At 43.1% G+C, this 16702-nt stretch overlaps 1 protein-coding gene across 1 annotated transcript in view; it reads left to right on the top strand.

The window, feature by feature from the left end:
* Positions 1-3608: 3608 nt before the first annotated feature.
* pitrm1 (pitrilysin metallopeptidase 1) overlaps positions 3609-16702 on the top strand; it is a 69487-nt gene continuing 56393 nt past the window's right edge. Inside the window, exons 1-7 of the mRNA XM_078537429.1 lie at positions 3609-3739; positions 7810-7912; positions 11435-11541; positions 14091-14242; positions 15458-15572; positions 15666-15762; positions 16442-16602. Of these exons, the coding sequence (XP_078393555.1) occupies positions 3696-3739; positions 7810-7912; positions 11435-11541; positions 14091-14242; positions 15458-15572; positions 15666-15762; positions 16442-16602 (779 nt within the window). The 5' untranslated portion in view covers positions 3609-3695. The remainder of the gene's footprint in view (positions 3740-7809; positions 7913-11434; positions 11542-14090; positions 14243-15457; positions 15573-15665; positions 15763-16441; positions 16603-16702) is intronic.

The raw sequence follows: 16702 nt of genomic DNA, 5'->3' as shown, positions 1-16702 counted from the left end.
TGGTGATATTGTCTAAGAGAATGTGCTAATTAAGAATGGATGGCAGGACACTCAAGGTACAGCTCTAGTGGGAGTGGGGGGTGGAAAGACTGACAGGGCATTACAGTTATAGATTTAAAAATAATGGAAATAGGTGGGAAAAGAAAAATCTATATAAATTATTGGAAAAAACAAAAGGGAGGGGGAAGAAACGGAAAGAGGGTGGGGATGGGGGAGGGAGTTCAAGATCTAAAGTTGTTGAATTCAATATTCAGTCCGGAAGGCTGTAAAGTGCCTAGTCGGAAGATGAGGTGCTGTTTCTCCAGTTTGCGTTGAGCTTCACTGGAACAATGCAGCAAGCCAAGGACAGACATGTGGGCAAGAGAGCAGGGTGGAGTGTTAAAATGGCAAGCAACAGGGAGGTCTGGGTCATTCTTGTGGATAGACCAAAGGTGTTCTGCAAAGCGGTCGCCCAGTCTGCGTTTGGTCTCTCCAATATAGAGGAAACCACATTAGGAGCAACGAATGCAGTAGATTAAGTTGGGGGAAATGCAAGTGAAATGCTGCTTCACTTGAAAGGAATGTTTGGGCCCTTGGACGGTGAGGAGAGAGGAAGTGAAGGGGCAGGTGTTGCATATTTTGCATATTAGTTTTCAAATGTACACTGATGACACCCAGCTCTACCTCACCATCACTTTTCTTGACTCCTCCATTGCTGCTAAAATGTCACAGTGCTTATCTGGCATTCAGAACTGGATGAGCAGAAATTTTCTCTAATAAGATATTGGGAAGACTGAAGCCATTGTTTTCGGTCCCCACTCCAAACTCCCTTCCCTAGCTACCAACTCCATCCCTCTACCAGACAACAGTCTGAAAATAGTTTGGTCATAACCTTGGTGTCACATTTAACCCTGAGAGGGCTACGTTTTCACTGCCTTCAGTAACATCACCTATTTCCACTTCCATAACGTTGCCCAACTTTGCCCCATCTCAGGTCATCGGTTACCGAAACTCTCATCATGTTACTTCCTGGCTGGTCTCCCACATTCTACCTTCTGTAAATGTGAGATTATCCAAATCTCTGCTGCTTGTGTCTCAATTCACCTATCACTCCTGTGCTCGTTCCTGGGTGAGCAACGTCTTGATTTTAAAATTCTCATCCTTGTTTTCAAAAACCTCCATGATCATGCCCCTCTTATCTCCATAAACTTCTCCAGATCCACAACCCTCTGAGATATCTGTGCTTCTCTAATTTTGGCTCCTGGAACATCCTGATTTTATGATTGGTGGCCATGCCTTCAATTGCCTCACCCTAAGCTCTATAATTCCGTCCCCACATTGTCAGCCTCACTACCTTACTATCTTCCTTTAAGGCATACCTTAAAACCTACCTCTGATTATACTTTTGGTCATCTGACCCAATATCTCCTTATGCGGCTCTGTATCATATCGTGTTTTATAATGTTCCTGTGAAGCGCCTTGATGTTCAGCTGTTCACATCAACAACTGAACGTCAACCTGGGAGAAATTGCCACATCAGAGGTCCAAAGAGCCATCAAGAGCCTGAAGAACAACAAGGCACCTTGGATCAATGAGATAGATACCAGCAGAGCTACTGAAATATGGAAAGAACACCGTTACAACAGAGCTCACGGATCTGTTTCACAAGATCTGGACTACGGGGGACAACCTGGACAACAGGAGGCGAGGAGTAATTGTCAAGCTTCAAAAAAACAAGGGACCCAAGCCACTACAACAACTGGAAGGGCATAACACTTCTGTCAATACCTGGCAAGGCCTTCAGCACGGTGCTCCTCAACAGATTGAAAGCATAAATAGACAGTACCCTTTGCAAAGAACAGACAGGGTTTCTGGGGTTGCAGGTCATGCTGCAAACAGGTCTTTACACTCAGAAACATAGAGCAGAGCCTAGAGTATCAGAAACCACTTGTTATCAATTTCATTGATTTGAAGAAAACTTTCGATAACATACATCAGCAGTCACTCTGGTACATCACAAGACAGTACGGCATTGCAGTGCGGTATATTAACATCTTGAAAGCTTTATATTGTGAGTCCACCTGCAGTATCATGACCAGCACGGGTACCACATGTCCTTCAACATCACAGAATGATAGCAAGGCTGCATACTCTTCCCATTCCTTTCCCTCCTGATTATTGATTTCATCGTGATGAAGGCGGTGGTGGGTACAGACTTTGGCATCCCGAAGTAACACCACCAGTTGATGGACCTGGAATTCACAGACGACATCACCTTGTAGCCTGAAGAATCGGGCGCGCTCCAAGCCATGACCACCAGTCTTGAGAGTAGTGGTGCCAAGTTTGGTCAATGCATCAACTGCAAGAAAACCAAGGGAGTGACAGCTGGACAGCAACATGTCTGGTCCCATCAGACAACAGAACATTGAGGACATCGCCCACATCGTCTACATAGGAAGCAAAATCTCCAGAGAGGCTGATATAGAGATTGATGTTTACACAAGAATCAGCAAAACAGCATTGGTCTTCCAAAGGCTCCACATACGCCATCAACATGGCCATGAAGCTGCGACTCAACATGTCCATAGTAATACCAACTGCAATCTATGCCAGCAAGACATGGAAGTGAATATCAAAGGTGTCAGGTAAGTTGGACGTCTTTTACCAGTGTTGCCTATATAAGATCCTGGGTATCACATGGAGGGAAAACATCACCAACGAAGAAATGCTACAGAGAACTGATAAGAAGCGCCTGTGGGGCATCCTGACAGAGAAACGGCTGAGGCTGGCCACATATTTTGCTTTCCTGACATCCGCCCTGCCAGAGTGAAAGAAACTGCGATGGATCAAGCAGGTGGCAGAGATTTGCTGCCCATTTTCCAGAATGGGACCAGGAGAACTAAGTCTAATTAAGTGAAGCACCTTAATTGGGATCAAAAACAAAAATACCTGGAAAAACTCATCAGGTCTGGCAGCATCCGTGGAAGGGAGCACAGTTAACGCTTCGAGTCCGCATGACTCTTCAACAGAACTCCCTAATTGGGATGTTTCATCATGTTAAAATAGCTATATAAGTTATTGTTGTAAGTTCACTTTTATATATTTCATAAAACGTTGATACTCTTAACAGCAGTTATATCTACACTTTGCATTCTTTAATAACAATTTACATTTATATAGTGCCTTTGCATAACCCAAAGTGTAATGTTCCTTCATTGCCTGTTGTGCTGTCAGCTTTCGAGGCTGGGTCATTAATGAACGAAGCATTAATGTCACACAATTAACATTGCGATATGGTGTGTTCCAACTCTTGATAACCGAAATTTAATACTGGGCCAGAGGGAGATATTAGGACGGGTGACCAAAAACTTGGTCAAAAAGATTATAGGTTATAAGGAGCGTCCAGAAAGATGTGCACAAAGCCTTAATAAAATTGCAGAAAAATAAACCCTGCAGATTTGGTAGCATTCAGCAGCTCAGACAGTCTAACACTACGTAACATGCAATGACTCAGCTCGTCGCTCAGCACTCTGCGCACGCGCACACCAGCCCCGTTCGCTCGCAGTAGGCCACGCCCACTCGGTTGATGACGTCCCCACGTTCTCTCCCGACGGCAGCCAATCCACGCCGCGGTTCTAAGAGAGGCCTTCATCAATTAGGGCTCGGGGTGTTGGTAGGTGCAGCGGGCAGGTAGTGTGAGCCCGGCGCCGGGGAGGATGCAGAGTGCTGATCGTGTGCGGGGCGTGCTGCAGAGACTGAGGTGAGGGCAGGTTACCCCCGCTGACAGTCACTGGGACTGATCCCCTGTTGGGAACTGTGGAGCTGTACCCGGAGAGCTCGGAGGGTCCAGGTACCGCCTGGGCTCAGCCGGTGGGTACAGCCTGGCCCTGGCTCTAATGCTCAACAGATCAGTCTGACCTTGTGCCAGGTCAGAGCTACAGCTTGGCTTGGGCTCTCTCGGTGCCTGAGTACATCCTGATCCCAGGAGGACAGATTGACCTGGGCAAATATGCCAAAGTTTTACAACTTGGCCCCCTGGAGCTGTGGACTTGTTGGGGCAGAGATGTCACTGCTCTGTGAGTCATTACTGTCTGACTGGAGCCACCTCCTCTCCACCTGTAGAAGGTTTTGCACTGGGTATGCTGGTCCTTCTTCTCCAGAATGAGTTATTGCCTGTCCTTAGATGCTGTCCACCCCTAAGTGTATTTCACTTCAGATGTGAGAGAGAGTTAGTGTCCTTGTTAGATCAGTGGTGCTTGACAAACTTCTGCATATGGTTAAAAGCAAAAAACTGCTGATGCTGGAAATCCAAAACACAAACAAAAATACCTGGAAAAACTCAGCAGGTCTAACAGCATCTGCGGAGAGGAACACAGTTAACATTTCAAGTCCGAATGATTTCATCAGAACTAAGGAAAAATAGAAAAGAGGTGAAATATAAGCTGGTTTAAGGGGGCTGGTACAGGTAGAGCTGGATAGAGGGCCAGTGATAGGTGGAGATTGCCAAAAGATGTCATAGACAAAAGAACAAAGAGGTGTTGATGGTGGTGATATTATCTAAGGAATGTGCTAATGGTGACATTAAGGGTAGAAAGCAGGACAAGCAAGGTACAGATAGCCCTAGTGGGGGTGGGGTGGGCGGAAGGGATCGAAATAGGCTAAAAGGTAGAGATAAAACAATGGATGGAAATACATTTAAAAATAATGGAAATAGGTGGGAAACCAAAAATATATATAAATTATTGGAAAAAGGAGGGTCGAAAAGGAGGTGGGGATGGAGGAGAGAGTTCATGATCTAAAGTTGTTGAACTCAATATTCAGTCCGGAAGGCTGTAAAGTGCCTAGTCGGAAGATGAGGTGCTGTTCCTCCGGTTTGCGTTGAGCTTCACTGGAACATTGCAGCAGGCCAAGGACAGACATGTGGGCATGAGAGTAGGGTGGTGTGTTGAAATGGCAAGTGACAGGGAGGCCTGGGTCATGCTTGCGGACAAACCGAAGGTATTACGCAAAGCGGTCACCCAGTCTGCATTTGGTCACTCCAATGTAGAGGAAACCGCATTGGGAGCAGCAAATGCAGTAGACTAAATTGAGAGAAGTGCAAGTGAAATGCTGCTTCACTTGAAAGGAGTGTTTAGGCCCCTGGACGGTGAGGATGGGGGAAGTAAAGGGGCAGGTGTTGCACCTTCTGTGGTTGCATGGGAAGGTGCTGTGGGAGGGGGGGTTGAGGTGTAGGGGGTGATGGAGGAGTGGACCAGGGTGTCCTGGAGGGAACGATCCCTGCGGAATGCTGCCGGTGGGGATGAAGGGAAGATGTGTTTGGTGGTGGCATCATGCTGGAGTTGGTGGAAATGGCGGAGGATGATCCTTTGAGTGTGGAGGCTGGTGGAGTGATAAGTGAGGACAAGGGGGACCCTATCATGGTTCTGGGAGGGAGAGGAAGGTGTGAGGGCGGATGCGCGGGAGATGGGCCAGACATGGTTGAGGGCCCTGTCAACCACCGTGGGTGGAAAAGCTCGGTTAAGGAAGAAGGAAGACATGTCAGAGGAACTGTTTTTGAAAGCGGCATCATCGGACCAGATGCGACGGAGGCGAAGGAACTGAGAGAATGGGATGGAGTCCTTGCAGGAAGTGGGGTGTGAGGAGCTGTAGTCAAGGTAGCTGTGGGAGTCGGTAGGCTTGTAATGAATATTGGTGGACAGTCTATCACCAGAAATTGAGACAGAGAAGTCAAAGAAGGGAAGGGAAGTGTCAGAGATGAACCATGTGAAAATGATGGAGGGGTGGAAATTGGAAGCAAAATTAATACATTTTTCCAGGTCCAGAGGAGAGCGTGAAGCAGCACCGAAGCAGTCATCGATGTACCGGTGAAAGAGTTGTGGGAGGGGGCCGGAGTAGGACTGGAACAAGGAATGTTCCACATACCCCATAAAAAGACAGGCATAACTGGGGCCCATGCGGGTACCCATAGCCACACCTTTTATTTGGAGGAAGTGAGAGGAGTTTAAGGAGAAATTGTTCAGTGAGAGAACAAGTTCAGCTAGGCGGAGGAGAGTAGTGGTGGATGGGGATTGTTCGGGCCTCTGTTCGAGGAAAAAGCTAAGGGCTCTCAGACCATCCTAGTGGGGGATGGAGGTGTCGAGGGATTGGACGTCCATGGTGAAGAGGAGGCGGTTGGGGCCAGGGAACTCGAAATTGTTGATATGATGTAGGGTGTCAGAGGAATCGCGTATGTAGGTGGGAAGAGACTGGACAAGGGGAGAGAGAATGGAGGCAAGATAGCAAGAAATGAGTTCCGTGGGGCAGGAAAAGGCTGACACGATCGGTCTGCCGGGACAGTCCTGTTTGTAGATTTTGGGTAGGAGGTAGAAGCGGGCCGTCCGAGGTTGGGAGTCTATGAGGGTGGAAGCTGTGGAAGGAAGATCTCCAGAGGAGATGAGGTCAGTGACAGTCCTAGAAACAATGGCTTGATGTTCAGTGGTGAGGTCATGGTCCAGGGGGAGGTAGGAGGAAGTGTCTGCGAGTTGACGCTCAGCCTCTGCGAGTTAGAGGTCAGTGTGCCATTTCCGCCAACTCCAGCAAGATGCCACCACCAAATGCATCTTCCCTTCACCCCCCCCCCCCCCCCCGGCGGCACTACACAGGGATCGTTCCCTCCAGGACACCCTGGTCCACTCCTCCATCACCCCCTACTCCTCAACCCCCTCCCACGGCACCTTCCCATGCAACCGCAGAAGGTGCAACACCTGGCCCTTTACTTCCCCTCTCCTCACCGTCCAAGGGCCTAAACACTCCTTTCAAGTGAAGCAGCATTTCATTTGCATGTTCCTCAATTTAGTCTACTGCATTCGCTGCTCCGAATGCGGTTTCCTCTACATTGAAGAGATCAAATGCAGGCTGGGGACCGCTTTGCGGAACACCTTCGGTCTGTCCACAAGCATGACCCAGGTCTCCCTGTCACTTGCCATTTCAACACACCACCCTACTCTCATGCCTACATGTCTGTCCTTGGCCTGCTGCAATGTTCCAGTGAAGCTCAACGCAAACTGGAGGAACAGCACCTCATCTTCCGACTAGGCACTTTACGGCCTTCCGGACTAAATATTGAGTTCAACAAGTTTAGATCATGAACTCCCTCCTCCATCCCCACCCCTTTTCCAATCTCCCTTTTCTAATAATTTACATATATTTTTCTTTTCCCACCTATTTCCATTATTTTTGATTGTATTTCCATACATTGTTTTATCTCTACCTTTTAGCCTATTTCGATCCCTTCCCTTCACCCCACCCCACTCCCACTAGGGCTATCTGTACCTTGCTCGTCCTGCTTTCAACTCTTAATGCCACCATTAGCACATTCCTTAGATAATATCACCACCGTAAACGCCTCTTTGTCCTTTTGTCCATGACATCTTTTGGCAATCTCCACCTATCACTAGCTCTCTATCCAGCTCTACCTGTCCCACCCCACCCTTAAACCAGCTTATATTTCACCTCTTTTCTATTTTTCCTTAGTTCTGATGAAGAGTCATTCGGACTTGAAACGTTAACTGTATTCCTCTCTGCAGATGCTGTCAGACTTGCTGAGTTTTTCCAGGCATTTTTGTTTTTGTTCTGCATATTGTTATTGCATTATGGGATCTGTTCAATTTTCTACATGTCATCCTAACTTCACTGTTCAAAAGAATTGTGCTGACCTCAGGCTTTAATTTAGAAACATGCCTAACATCATTTTATTCTTTTCTAAACGTTCTTTTTGATCAACTCCTAAAATATTTCTAATTTGCACTTAATCTACAGTTGCTTTCATTCCAACATCCTTTTTCTCAACAGATCTGTGAGCCACTGTTCATGGCGATCGAACAGCAGTTCTGCGAGAGAGAGAGCCAGACAGTACACAGTTGGGAAGAAAATTCATGGTTTCACTGTAAATCAGGTAGTTTGCTAACTTGTTAACTATTATTCACTCAATAATGGAGATATATTCTAATGTATGGCATCATCTCGAAAGACTTCTTCAGTTAGTATTTCTGCACTTTGTTACATGTAGCCTGAAAACAAAGATTATTTAGAATGTTATGCCCTTTACTTGAAAGAAACAGACTTGGATTTATATAAAGATTTTTGTGTCCTTGGGATAACTCAAAGTACTTAGTAGCCAATAAATTAATTTAAATTGTAATCACTATTACCTTTGTAGACTCAAACAAAGCAGTCAATTTGTGCACAACAGGGTCCAGCAATTAATAACTAGTTAAATCAGTTTTTGTGGTGCTGTTCGAGGGATAGATAGAAAAAGAGTTATACAGCACAGAAACAGGCCCATTGGCCCAACGTGTCCATGCCGGCCATCAATTCATCTATTCTAATCCCATTTTCCAGTACTTGGTCCGTAGCCTTATATGCTATGGCGTTTCAAGTGCTCATCTAAATACTTCTTAAATGTTGTGAGCACCCCTGCCTCTACCACCTCCTTAGGCAGTGTGTTCCAGATTCTAACCACCCTCTGGGTGAAAAAGTTTTCCTCAAATCCCTTCTAAACCTCCTGCCCCTTACCTTAAATTGATGCCCCCTGGCTATTGACACCTCTGCTAAGGGGAAAAGTTTCTTCCTATCTACCCTATCTTATCGTGGGCCGGAGACTAGGTTAGCCCCCTACTTTTCTTTGAAAAAATGTCATGCAATCTGTTACCTCTACTTAGATAGACAAAGCACTCTGGGATTTCCTGAGGTCATGACAAGCACTACATAAACGCAAGTCTTTCCTTATTATTGTTGAAAAGAGAGGCCTATTTCTGAAGCTTTTCATCTTGGACTCATCAGGGCAAATGCAAGAACGCCAAATTTCAAAATAATGTATTCAAACGTTGTGTCTTTTTTTGAATTTCCTGGGGGCTTGGGGAGCCTATGGTTCCCTGCTGCTTTCTCCATGGCAACACCTCAGCCAATCAGAGCTGATTTGCCAGCAGCACCCTTTTCTCTTGTAGTATAAATTGTTGTGAGCTTTTGAAATTTAGCACTCCTGCCGGGGTGAATGCAGGACAAGAAGCTTTGACAACACGTTTTTCTTTTCAGCAATATTCAAGTCTCCTTATTTCTGTAATAATGCTAAATTGACTAACACAAAGCATGTAGCTAGGTGAGTAATGTAGAAAGTGTTCAGAAGGATCTTTGCAAATAAAATTTGTGGGTTAGATGGCAGCTGAACATACATCAGCAAAACAAATGTGTGATTTATCAATTGTTCGTTGAAAATATCTCATGGGGGAGGCGATGGCATAGTGGTATTGTCACTGGACTAGTAATCCAGAGACCCAGGGTAATGTCTCTGAGAACCCGGGTTCGATTCCCACCATGGCAGATGGTGGAATTTGAATTCAATAAAAATCTGGAATTAAAAGTCCAATAATGACTATGAAACCATTGTTGATTGTTGTAATGTCCTTTAGGGAATGAAATCTGCCATCACTACATGTGACTCCAGACTCAAGGCAATGTGGTTAACCTCTGAACAAGGGATGGGCTTAGCCAGCGATGCCCATTAAATGGGAAAAAAAACCGAGGCAGAGACATTGAACAAGTAGTTTATGTCTGTCTTCACAGTGGAAGGCTCAAGTTACATACCAGAAATAGAAGGTAACCTGTAATAAGAATGAGGAAATTAAGGTAATTAATATCGGCAGAGAAAAAGTACTGGAGAAACTCGAGGGACTAAAATCTGAAAAATCCCAGGATGGCCACAACCTAAAGTTCTAAAAGGGATAGCCAGCAAATCCACTAAGCTATAATTTTCCAAAATTCCCGAGAATCTGGAATGGTCCCAGCAGATTGGAAGTTAGTAAATGTAACACTGTTATTAAAGAAAGGAGGGAGAGAGAAAATGGGGAACTAGAGGCCAGTTGGCCTGACATAAGTCATCGGGAAAGTGCTGGAACCTATTAAGGAAATTTTAACAATACACTTAAAAAAGCACAGTATGATTAGAACAAGTCAACGTGGTTTTACGGAAAGGAAATCCTGTTTAACAAATTTATTGGAGGTTTGTGAGGATGTAACTAATAGGGTAGATGAAGGGGACCCAATAGATGTGGTATACTTGGATTTCCAAAAGGTATTCACTAGGTGCGACATAAAAGGTTCATGTACAAGATAAGGACTCATGGAGTTCAGGGTGGTATATTAGCATGGATAGAGGCTTAGTTAATGGACAGAGAGTAGTGATAAATGGAGAATTTTCAAGTTGGCAGGCTGTGACTAGTGGATTTGTGTGAGGATCAGTGTTGAAGTGACAGCTATTTATAATCTATGTTAATGATTTAGATGAAGAAACAGAGTAATGTTTCTTGAGTCTTCTGGCCATGCAAAATTAGGTGGGAATGCAAGCTGTGAGGAGGATACAAAGAGGCTGCAAAGAGATATAGACAGGTTAAGCAACTGGACTACAAAGGGGAAGATGGAGTAGATGGTGGACAAGTGTGAGATTATTCACTTTGGTGTTAAAAATAGAAAAGCAGAATTTTTTTAAAAAGACATGAAACTTGTAAATGATGTTCATAGGGACTTGAGTGTACTCATACAAGAAACAGAAAAAATTAGCAAGCAGGTATAGCAAGCAATTAAGAAAGTAAATGGCATATTACTTTTTATTGTAAGGGGATTGGGGTACCAGTATAAAGAAGTCTTGCTATAATTGTATGGGGGCTTTGGTGAGACCACGTCTGGAATACTGTCTGTAACTTTGGTCTCCATAATTAAGGAAGGATATACTTGCATTGGAGACAGTACAGCGAAAGTTCACTAAATTTGTCTCTGGGATGGGAGGGTAGTCCTATGAGGAGAGGCTGAATAAATTGTGTCCATATTCTCTGGAGTTTAGAAGAATGAGAGGTGGTCTCATTGAAACATACAAGATTCTGAAGGGGCTGGGCAGGCTGTGAACCTAGAAAGGGCATGCAGTCTCATGATGAGAGGCTGATCAATTAGGACTGAGATGAGAAATTTCTTCACTCAAAGGGTTGTGAATCTTTGAAATTCTCTACCCTGTAGTGTTATGGATGTTCCATCATTAAATATCTTTAAGGCTGGGGTAGACAGATTTTTGGTTTCTCAGGGGATCAAGGGATTTGGGGAGCACAAGGGAAAGTGGAGTTGAAGACAAAGATCAGCCATGATCGTATTGAATGGAGGAGCAGGCTCGACAGGCCGTATGGTCTTCTGCTTCTACCTCTTATGCTCAAAGTCAATAAACTCCAGGATGCATTATTGGATTAAATTCTTGCCAATGGACAGTCTTGTTGGTTGGAGAGCAAGATTTATTAGATTATCCTACTTCTCTAACTTTCTAACATACTAAGGTCATATTTGGGTGCTGTCTTGGGAACTTATCTTAAAAGGACTGAAAATATAGTCAAGTTCAAAATTGCTGCATTTATCTTGTAACAACCTTTCCTTCCCACAGGTGACTGCCGTTCCTGATCTCTTCCTGACAGCTGTTAAACTTAACCACGATAATACAGGGGCTCAGTACTTGCATATAGCAAGGGATGATCCAAACAATCTCTTCAGGTATTTCATTATTTATCATTTATAATAATGGCTCATTTAATATGTTTGATTGTTTGTGTACCCTTATTTATTAATAACTCTTCCCTCATGCACTTGTTTTTTTAAAAATCAATTCTAGACAGTTCAGTACAAATGTAAAATACTCCCGATGTTGGAAATATAAAATAAAATCAGAAAATGCTGGACATATGCCGGCTTGGCAGCATCTGTGAGTAGCGAAACAAGACTTGGGGCAAAATTTTTAGCTCGACGGGTGCGCGCTGGGTGAGCATCCCGACGTCAACACGCAGTCGCGCAATATTTTGGTCGGCGGGCGCACGCCGGAATCAGCAGTGTGCCCGCCGACTGTTAAAAGGCCTGTTAAGGCCATTAACAAGGCTATTAAAGGAAATTTTTTGCTGCCTGCCCATCCAACCTTACGGCCAAGCGGCCTTTGCGCTTTTTAGGAAACTTCATCCACAGGTGGGATGAGGTTTCCTATGGCAAATAAAAAAATAAAATAAAAGCTTTAAAATTTATAATTTAAAATTTATAATAACGTGCCCCTGCTCATGTGATAGTGTCACATGAAGGGACACGTTTTGTAACATTTTTAATTTCTTTATTTTTTAAAAAAAACTCTTCACCTCCCTGAGGCGCACACATGTGCGAAGTTTGCGCTCGTCCCACTCGCCTTTCATGCTGGGCGAGCCTTAACTGGCCCGCCAGCATGAAATTGCCTTCCGGCCTTGATTGCGGGCGGGTGGCAGCCGGCTTCCCAAATGCCCCTGCGAGCCCACCCAATAAGGGCTAGATTCTGCCCTTGGAGTTGGTGAAAGGTCCCAGACATGAAATGTTTACTCTGTTTCTCTCGCCACAGATGCTGCTTGACTCACTGAGTATTTTCAGCGTTTTCTCTTTTTAGACAGTTCAGAATTTGAACATAGAAATGTCAAAAAAATGGTTGATATTCCTTGCAGAACCCGACAGGGTGAAGTAGTATTTAAAAGGGTATGTATGCCAATGGAATAAAAGAGACAGTAGCAGCATGGATAGGAAATTGGTTGAGTGACAAGTAACAGAAAGAAGTGGTGATCGATTGTTCCTGGGGCTGGAAGAATGTATGCATTGGGTTCCTCAGGGGACAGTGTTAGGACCACTGTTTTTCCTGATATATATTAAAGATCTTGACTTGGTGTACAGGGTACCATCTGTGGGTGAGACAAAACTTGAAAGTATTGTCAACTGTAAGGAGAATAGTGATAAAGAAGACATGGACAGGCTCGTTGAATGGATGGACAAGTGGCAGACGAGCCTTAATGCAGAGAAGTGTGAAGTGATTAATTATAGCGGGAAGAATGAGGAGAGGCAATGTAAAGCATAAGGTACATTCCTAAAGTGGGTGCAGGAGCAAAGGGACCGGAGGATATATGTGTGCAAATCATTGAAGGTGTCAAAGCAGGTTGAGAAAGCAGTTAAAAAAGCAGATGGGGTCCAGGGATTTACAGGTAAGTGCAGGAGGTACAAAACCAAGAAAGTTATGATAAATCTGTGTATAAAACACTGGTTCAGCCTCAACTGTAGTATTGTGTCCATTTCTGGGTACCACATTTGAGGAAGGGTGTGAAGTCATTAGAGTGCAGAGAAGATTCACGAGAATGCTTCAAGGGATGAGGAACTTCATTTCTGTGGATAGGTTGGAGAAGCTTGGTCTGTTGTCCTAGAGCAGAGATGTCGAAGAGGAGATTTGTTAGAGGTGCTCAAAATTATGAGGGGCCTAGAGAGGGAGAGACTGTTCCCCTTGGCAGAAGGATCAAGAACCAGGGGATATCAATTTGAGGTGATGGACAAAAGAAGTAATGGCAACTTGAAGAAAATCTTTTTTTATGCAGCAAGTGGCTATGATCTGGAGTGTATTGCATGAGAGTATGGTGGAGGTAGGGTCAAATGAGGCTTTGAAAAGAGAATTGAATAACCACCTGAAGAGAAAAGAATTTGTTATTGGGAAAAGGCTGCAGAATAAGATTAGGTGAGTGGCTCTTGCAAGGAGCAAGTATGGACACAGTGGGCTGATTTGGTCTCCTGTGCTGTAACCTATGATTCTGTAGAAGATTGGCTGTTTAATTTTTGTTAACCTGTGAAGATTTAGGTTGATGTAATTCATACTGAGGAGTGCGATGGTAAATCACAGAATTGATACAGCACAGAATAAGGCCATTTGGCCCATCTTGTCTACACTGGTTCTCCAGATGAGCAGTTGCCCTAGTGCCACTCGCTTGCCTTCTCCCTGCAATGCTGCATGTTCTTCCTTTTCAGATAATAATCCAATTCGCTCTTGAATGCCTCATTTGAACCTGCCTCCATCAAACTTTCAGGCTGTGCATTTCAGCTCTTAACCATTTGCTGCGTGAAAATTTTTCTTTTCATGTCTCCATTGCTTCATTTGCAAATGAGTAAGAAAGATTAAAATGAAACTTTTCATGAATTTATGTGACATCCTGTTTTTTGTTGGTGTGGTATTGTCACATAATTAACTGACATTGAGGTATCTGTGTGTATTCTTATTTCAGTGTGCAGTTTCGTACTACACCGCTCAACAGTACTGGTGTTCCTCATATTCTGGAACATGTGGTACTTTGCGGCTCTGAGAAGTACCAATGCAGAGACCCCTTCTTCAAAATGTTGACCCGATCACTTGCTACCTTCATGAATGCCTTCACAGGTCAGGACTGCTGAATTGTGCAGACATATAGATAGATGATAGTGCAGGGTGGGTGAGTTTGGTAGCTTGCTTTGTAATTAATCCATTGAACAGATTTGACTGAATAACTTCTGTGATTTTGTGTTCAGTTGGACTGTGGTCTCTTTCTATGTATATATTTTATAAAGGAAACATTAAAATTTTACATTTTCATAGAAAATACAAAGAAAGTATAACATGTAATTATACTGCTCAGCCTAACCTGTTCATGTTAGTGTTTATCCTCTACAGAAGTACTGTTCCTAACCTTTTATGCTTGCCCTTTTCTCATATCCTTTGTTTACTTTTCCTTCAACTATCTATCTAACCTATTGTTAAATGTTAAAGGATCTGTTTTAATTATTTACTGGGGAGTGCATTCCACAACCTCAGCCCTCTTATTTTTTTAAAAAATAAAGCTTCTTCAACAACTGGATACAATCTGTTCCTGTCTACTGTCTTTCATAATTTTAAACACCTCCTGAAGCCGCCCTGTAATCTTCTCCCCTCTAATGAAAACGGTCATAATTTTTCAAGTCTATCTTCATATTTGCAACTCCTTATATCAGGAAGCACCATAGTGACTCTCCATTGGGCTTCTTTATTAATTCACTGTCCTTCATGGGAACAAGTGTAGGCCATTCAGCCCCTCAAGCTTATTCCTTCATTTGATTAGATCCTGACTTACCTAATATGCTTTATATAGTGTGGATCCCAAAACCACGTAAAGTAGTCCAACTATGGACATGTGAAGATTTTGTACAGATATACCATTACTTCTTGGATGTTTATTTTCTATACCTATAATAAAACCTAGTATTCCTTTTGGCTCTTTATTATTGCCTTATCCAATTGACATATTACTTCAAGCTCATCTCTTCCACTCAAAATTATTGTTTTAACCAAAATGTACCACCTTACATTTATTGACATTGACAACTCGATTTACCAATTGGTGTTCTGAGTAATCAAATTCCCATGATCATTGAGTGCTCCTGAATTTCTGTAAAATAATATCAAATGGTATATAGACCGTACTCTGATTAACAGTATATCATGTTACTAATGTTACCTAAAAGCAGGGCAGTTTGTTGAGGTTAATTGTGAATACGAAGTGAGAATGGTGCCATGTGGATAACTTAACAGCATCAAGGCAAACTAACAGTTGTTTTGGGTTTTTCTTTTGATCTTTTATAGCTAGTGACTACACAATGTATCCATTTTCCACCCAAAATTCTAAGGATTTTCAGAATCTTCTCTCTGTTTACCTGGATGCTGTCTTTTTTCCATGCCTAAGGGAATTGGACTTCTGGTAAGCTGATTTTCTTTTTTATGTATATCAACCATATGCATAAGACAATATTTTGTAATGTAGCATTGAATTTCACCTTATCTTCTCTAACAGGCAAGAAGGATGGAGGCTGGAACACGAAACCCCTGATGACCCAGGCTCACCACTTGTCTTTAAAGGAGTCGTGTTCAATGAAATGAAGGGTGTATTCGTAAGTGTTTTTGCAAAAGACTTGGCTTGAACACTTTAATGTGTATTGTAATGCAGGGTACAATTTCATAGAGGCGTGACACTTGCAAGCTTTGTAAAATTAAAGCTTTGAAATATAGTCTCAAAATGTTTGCACGGGTATCTTATGGAGTTCATTTGGAGTTCATTTGAGCAACTTGATGCTGTTCTATTCATTGTTATAAATTATGGAAACCAAGCATTTTAGCCCTAGATAGACCACCTTTTAACAAGTTAGCTAACCATGTAGAGAATGTCGGATAGGAAAACGTTTCTTAAGCTGATACGTTTTTTTTTTAGATAAGCAGAAGCCTTTTAAGTGAGAATTTATGCAATAGTTCCTTCAGTGCACTTCAAAAATATTCCTCTTTCTAAGAAATGAATGCAGTGGCATGTAGGTTTGTATCCTTTATGCCACGTTCTTGCTTGTGCTTGGGATTTGTTGAATGTTTGAACAGCTTTCTAATATTGAACGTAGTTACACCAGTGACAACAGAACAATAAAACACTTTTTATGTTGACTGTTATGAAACATATTTTGGTTGAGTGTGTTCTTTGGTACAAAATAATAGATATCTCTTTCACATCTGTGCAGATTTGCAAAAGAATCAGTTTTCGTTTTGTATTTAAACATAAGTAACTGTATCTCATTGTTATTTCAGGCAAACAATGAGAACCTCTATGCTCAGCATCTACAGAACAAGCTTCTACCAGATCATACCTACTCAGTAATATCTGGCGGTGATCCACTACATATACCCAAGCTTACTTGGGAAGAATTGAAACGCTTTCATGCTACACACTATCACCCTAGCAATGCCAGGTACAGTAATGCCACTATGTTGAGTGACGTGAACCCTTCACTTAAGGCGAGTTCAAAAACTACTTGTAAACAGCAGTGGATTTTCCGCTTTTCAGAGGGT

The sequence above is a fragment of the Cetorhinus maximus genome, chromosome 3, assembly GCF_964194155.1.
Source record: "Cetorhinus maximus chromosome 3, sCetMax3.hap1.1, whole genome shotgun sequence".
Classification (NCBI taxonomy): Eukaryota; Metazoa; Chordata; class Chondrichthyes; order Lamniformes; family Cetorhinidae; genus Cetorhinus; species Cetorhinus maximus.
The sequence above is the reverse complement of the archived record's forward strand: the minus strand, read 5'-3'. Positions and strand labels throughout refer to the sequence as shown.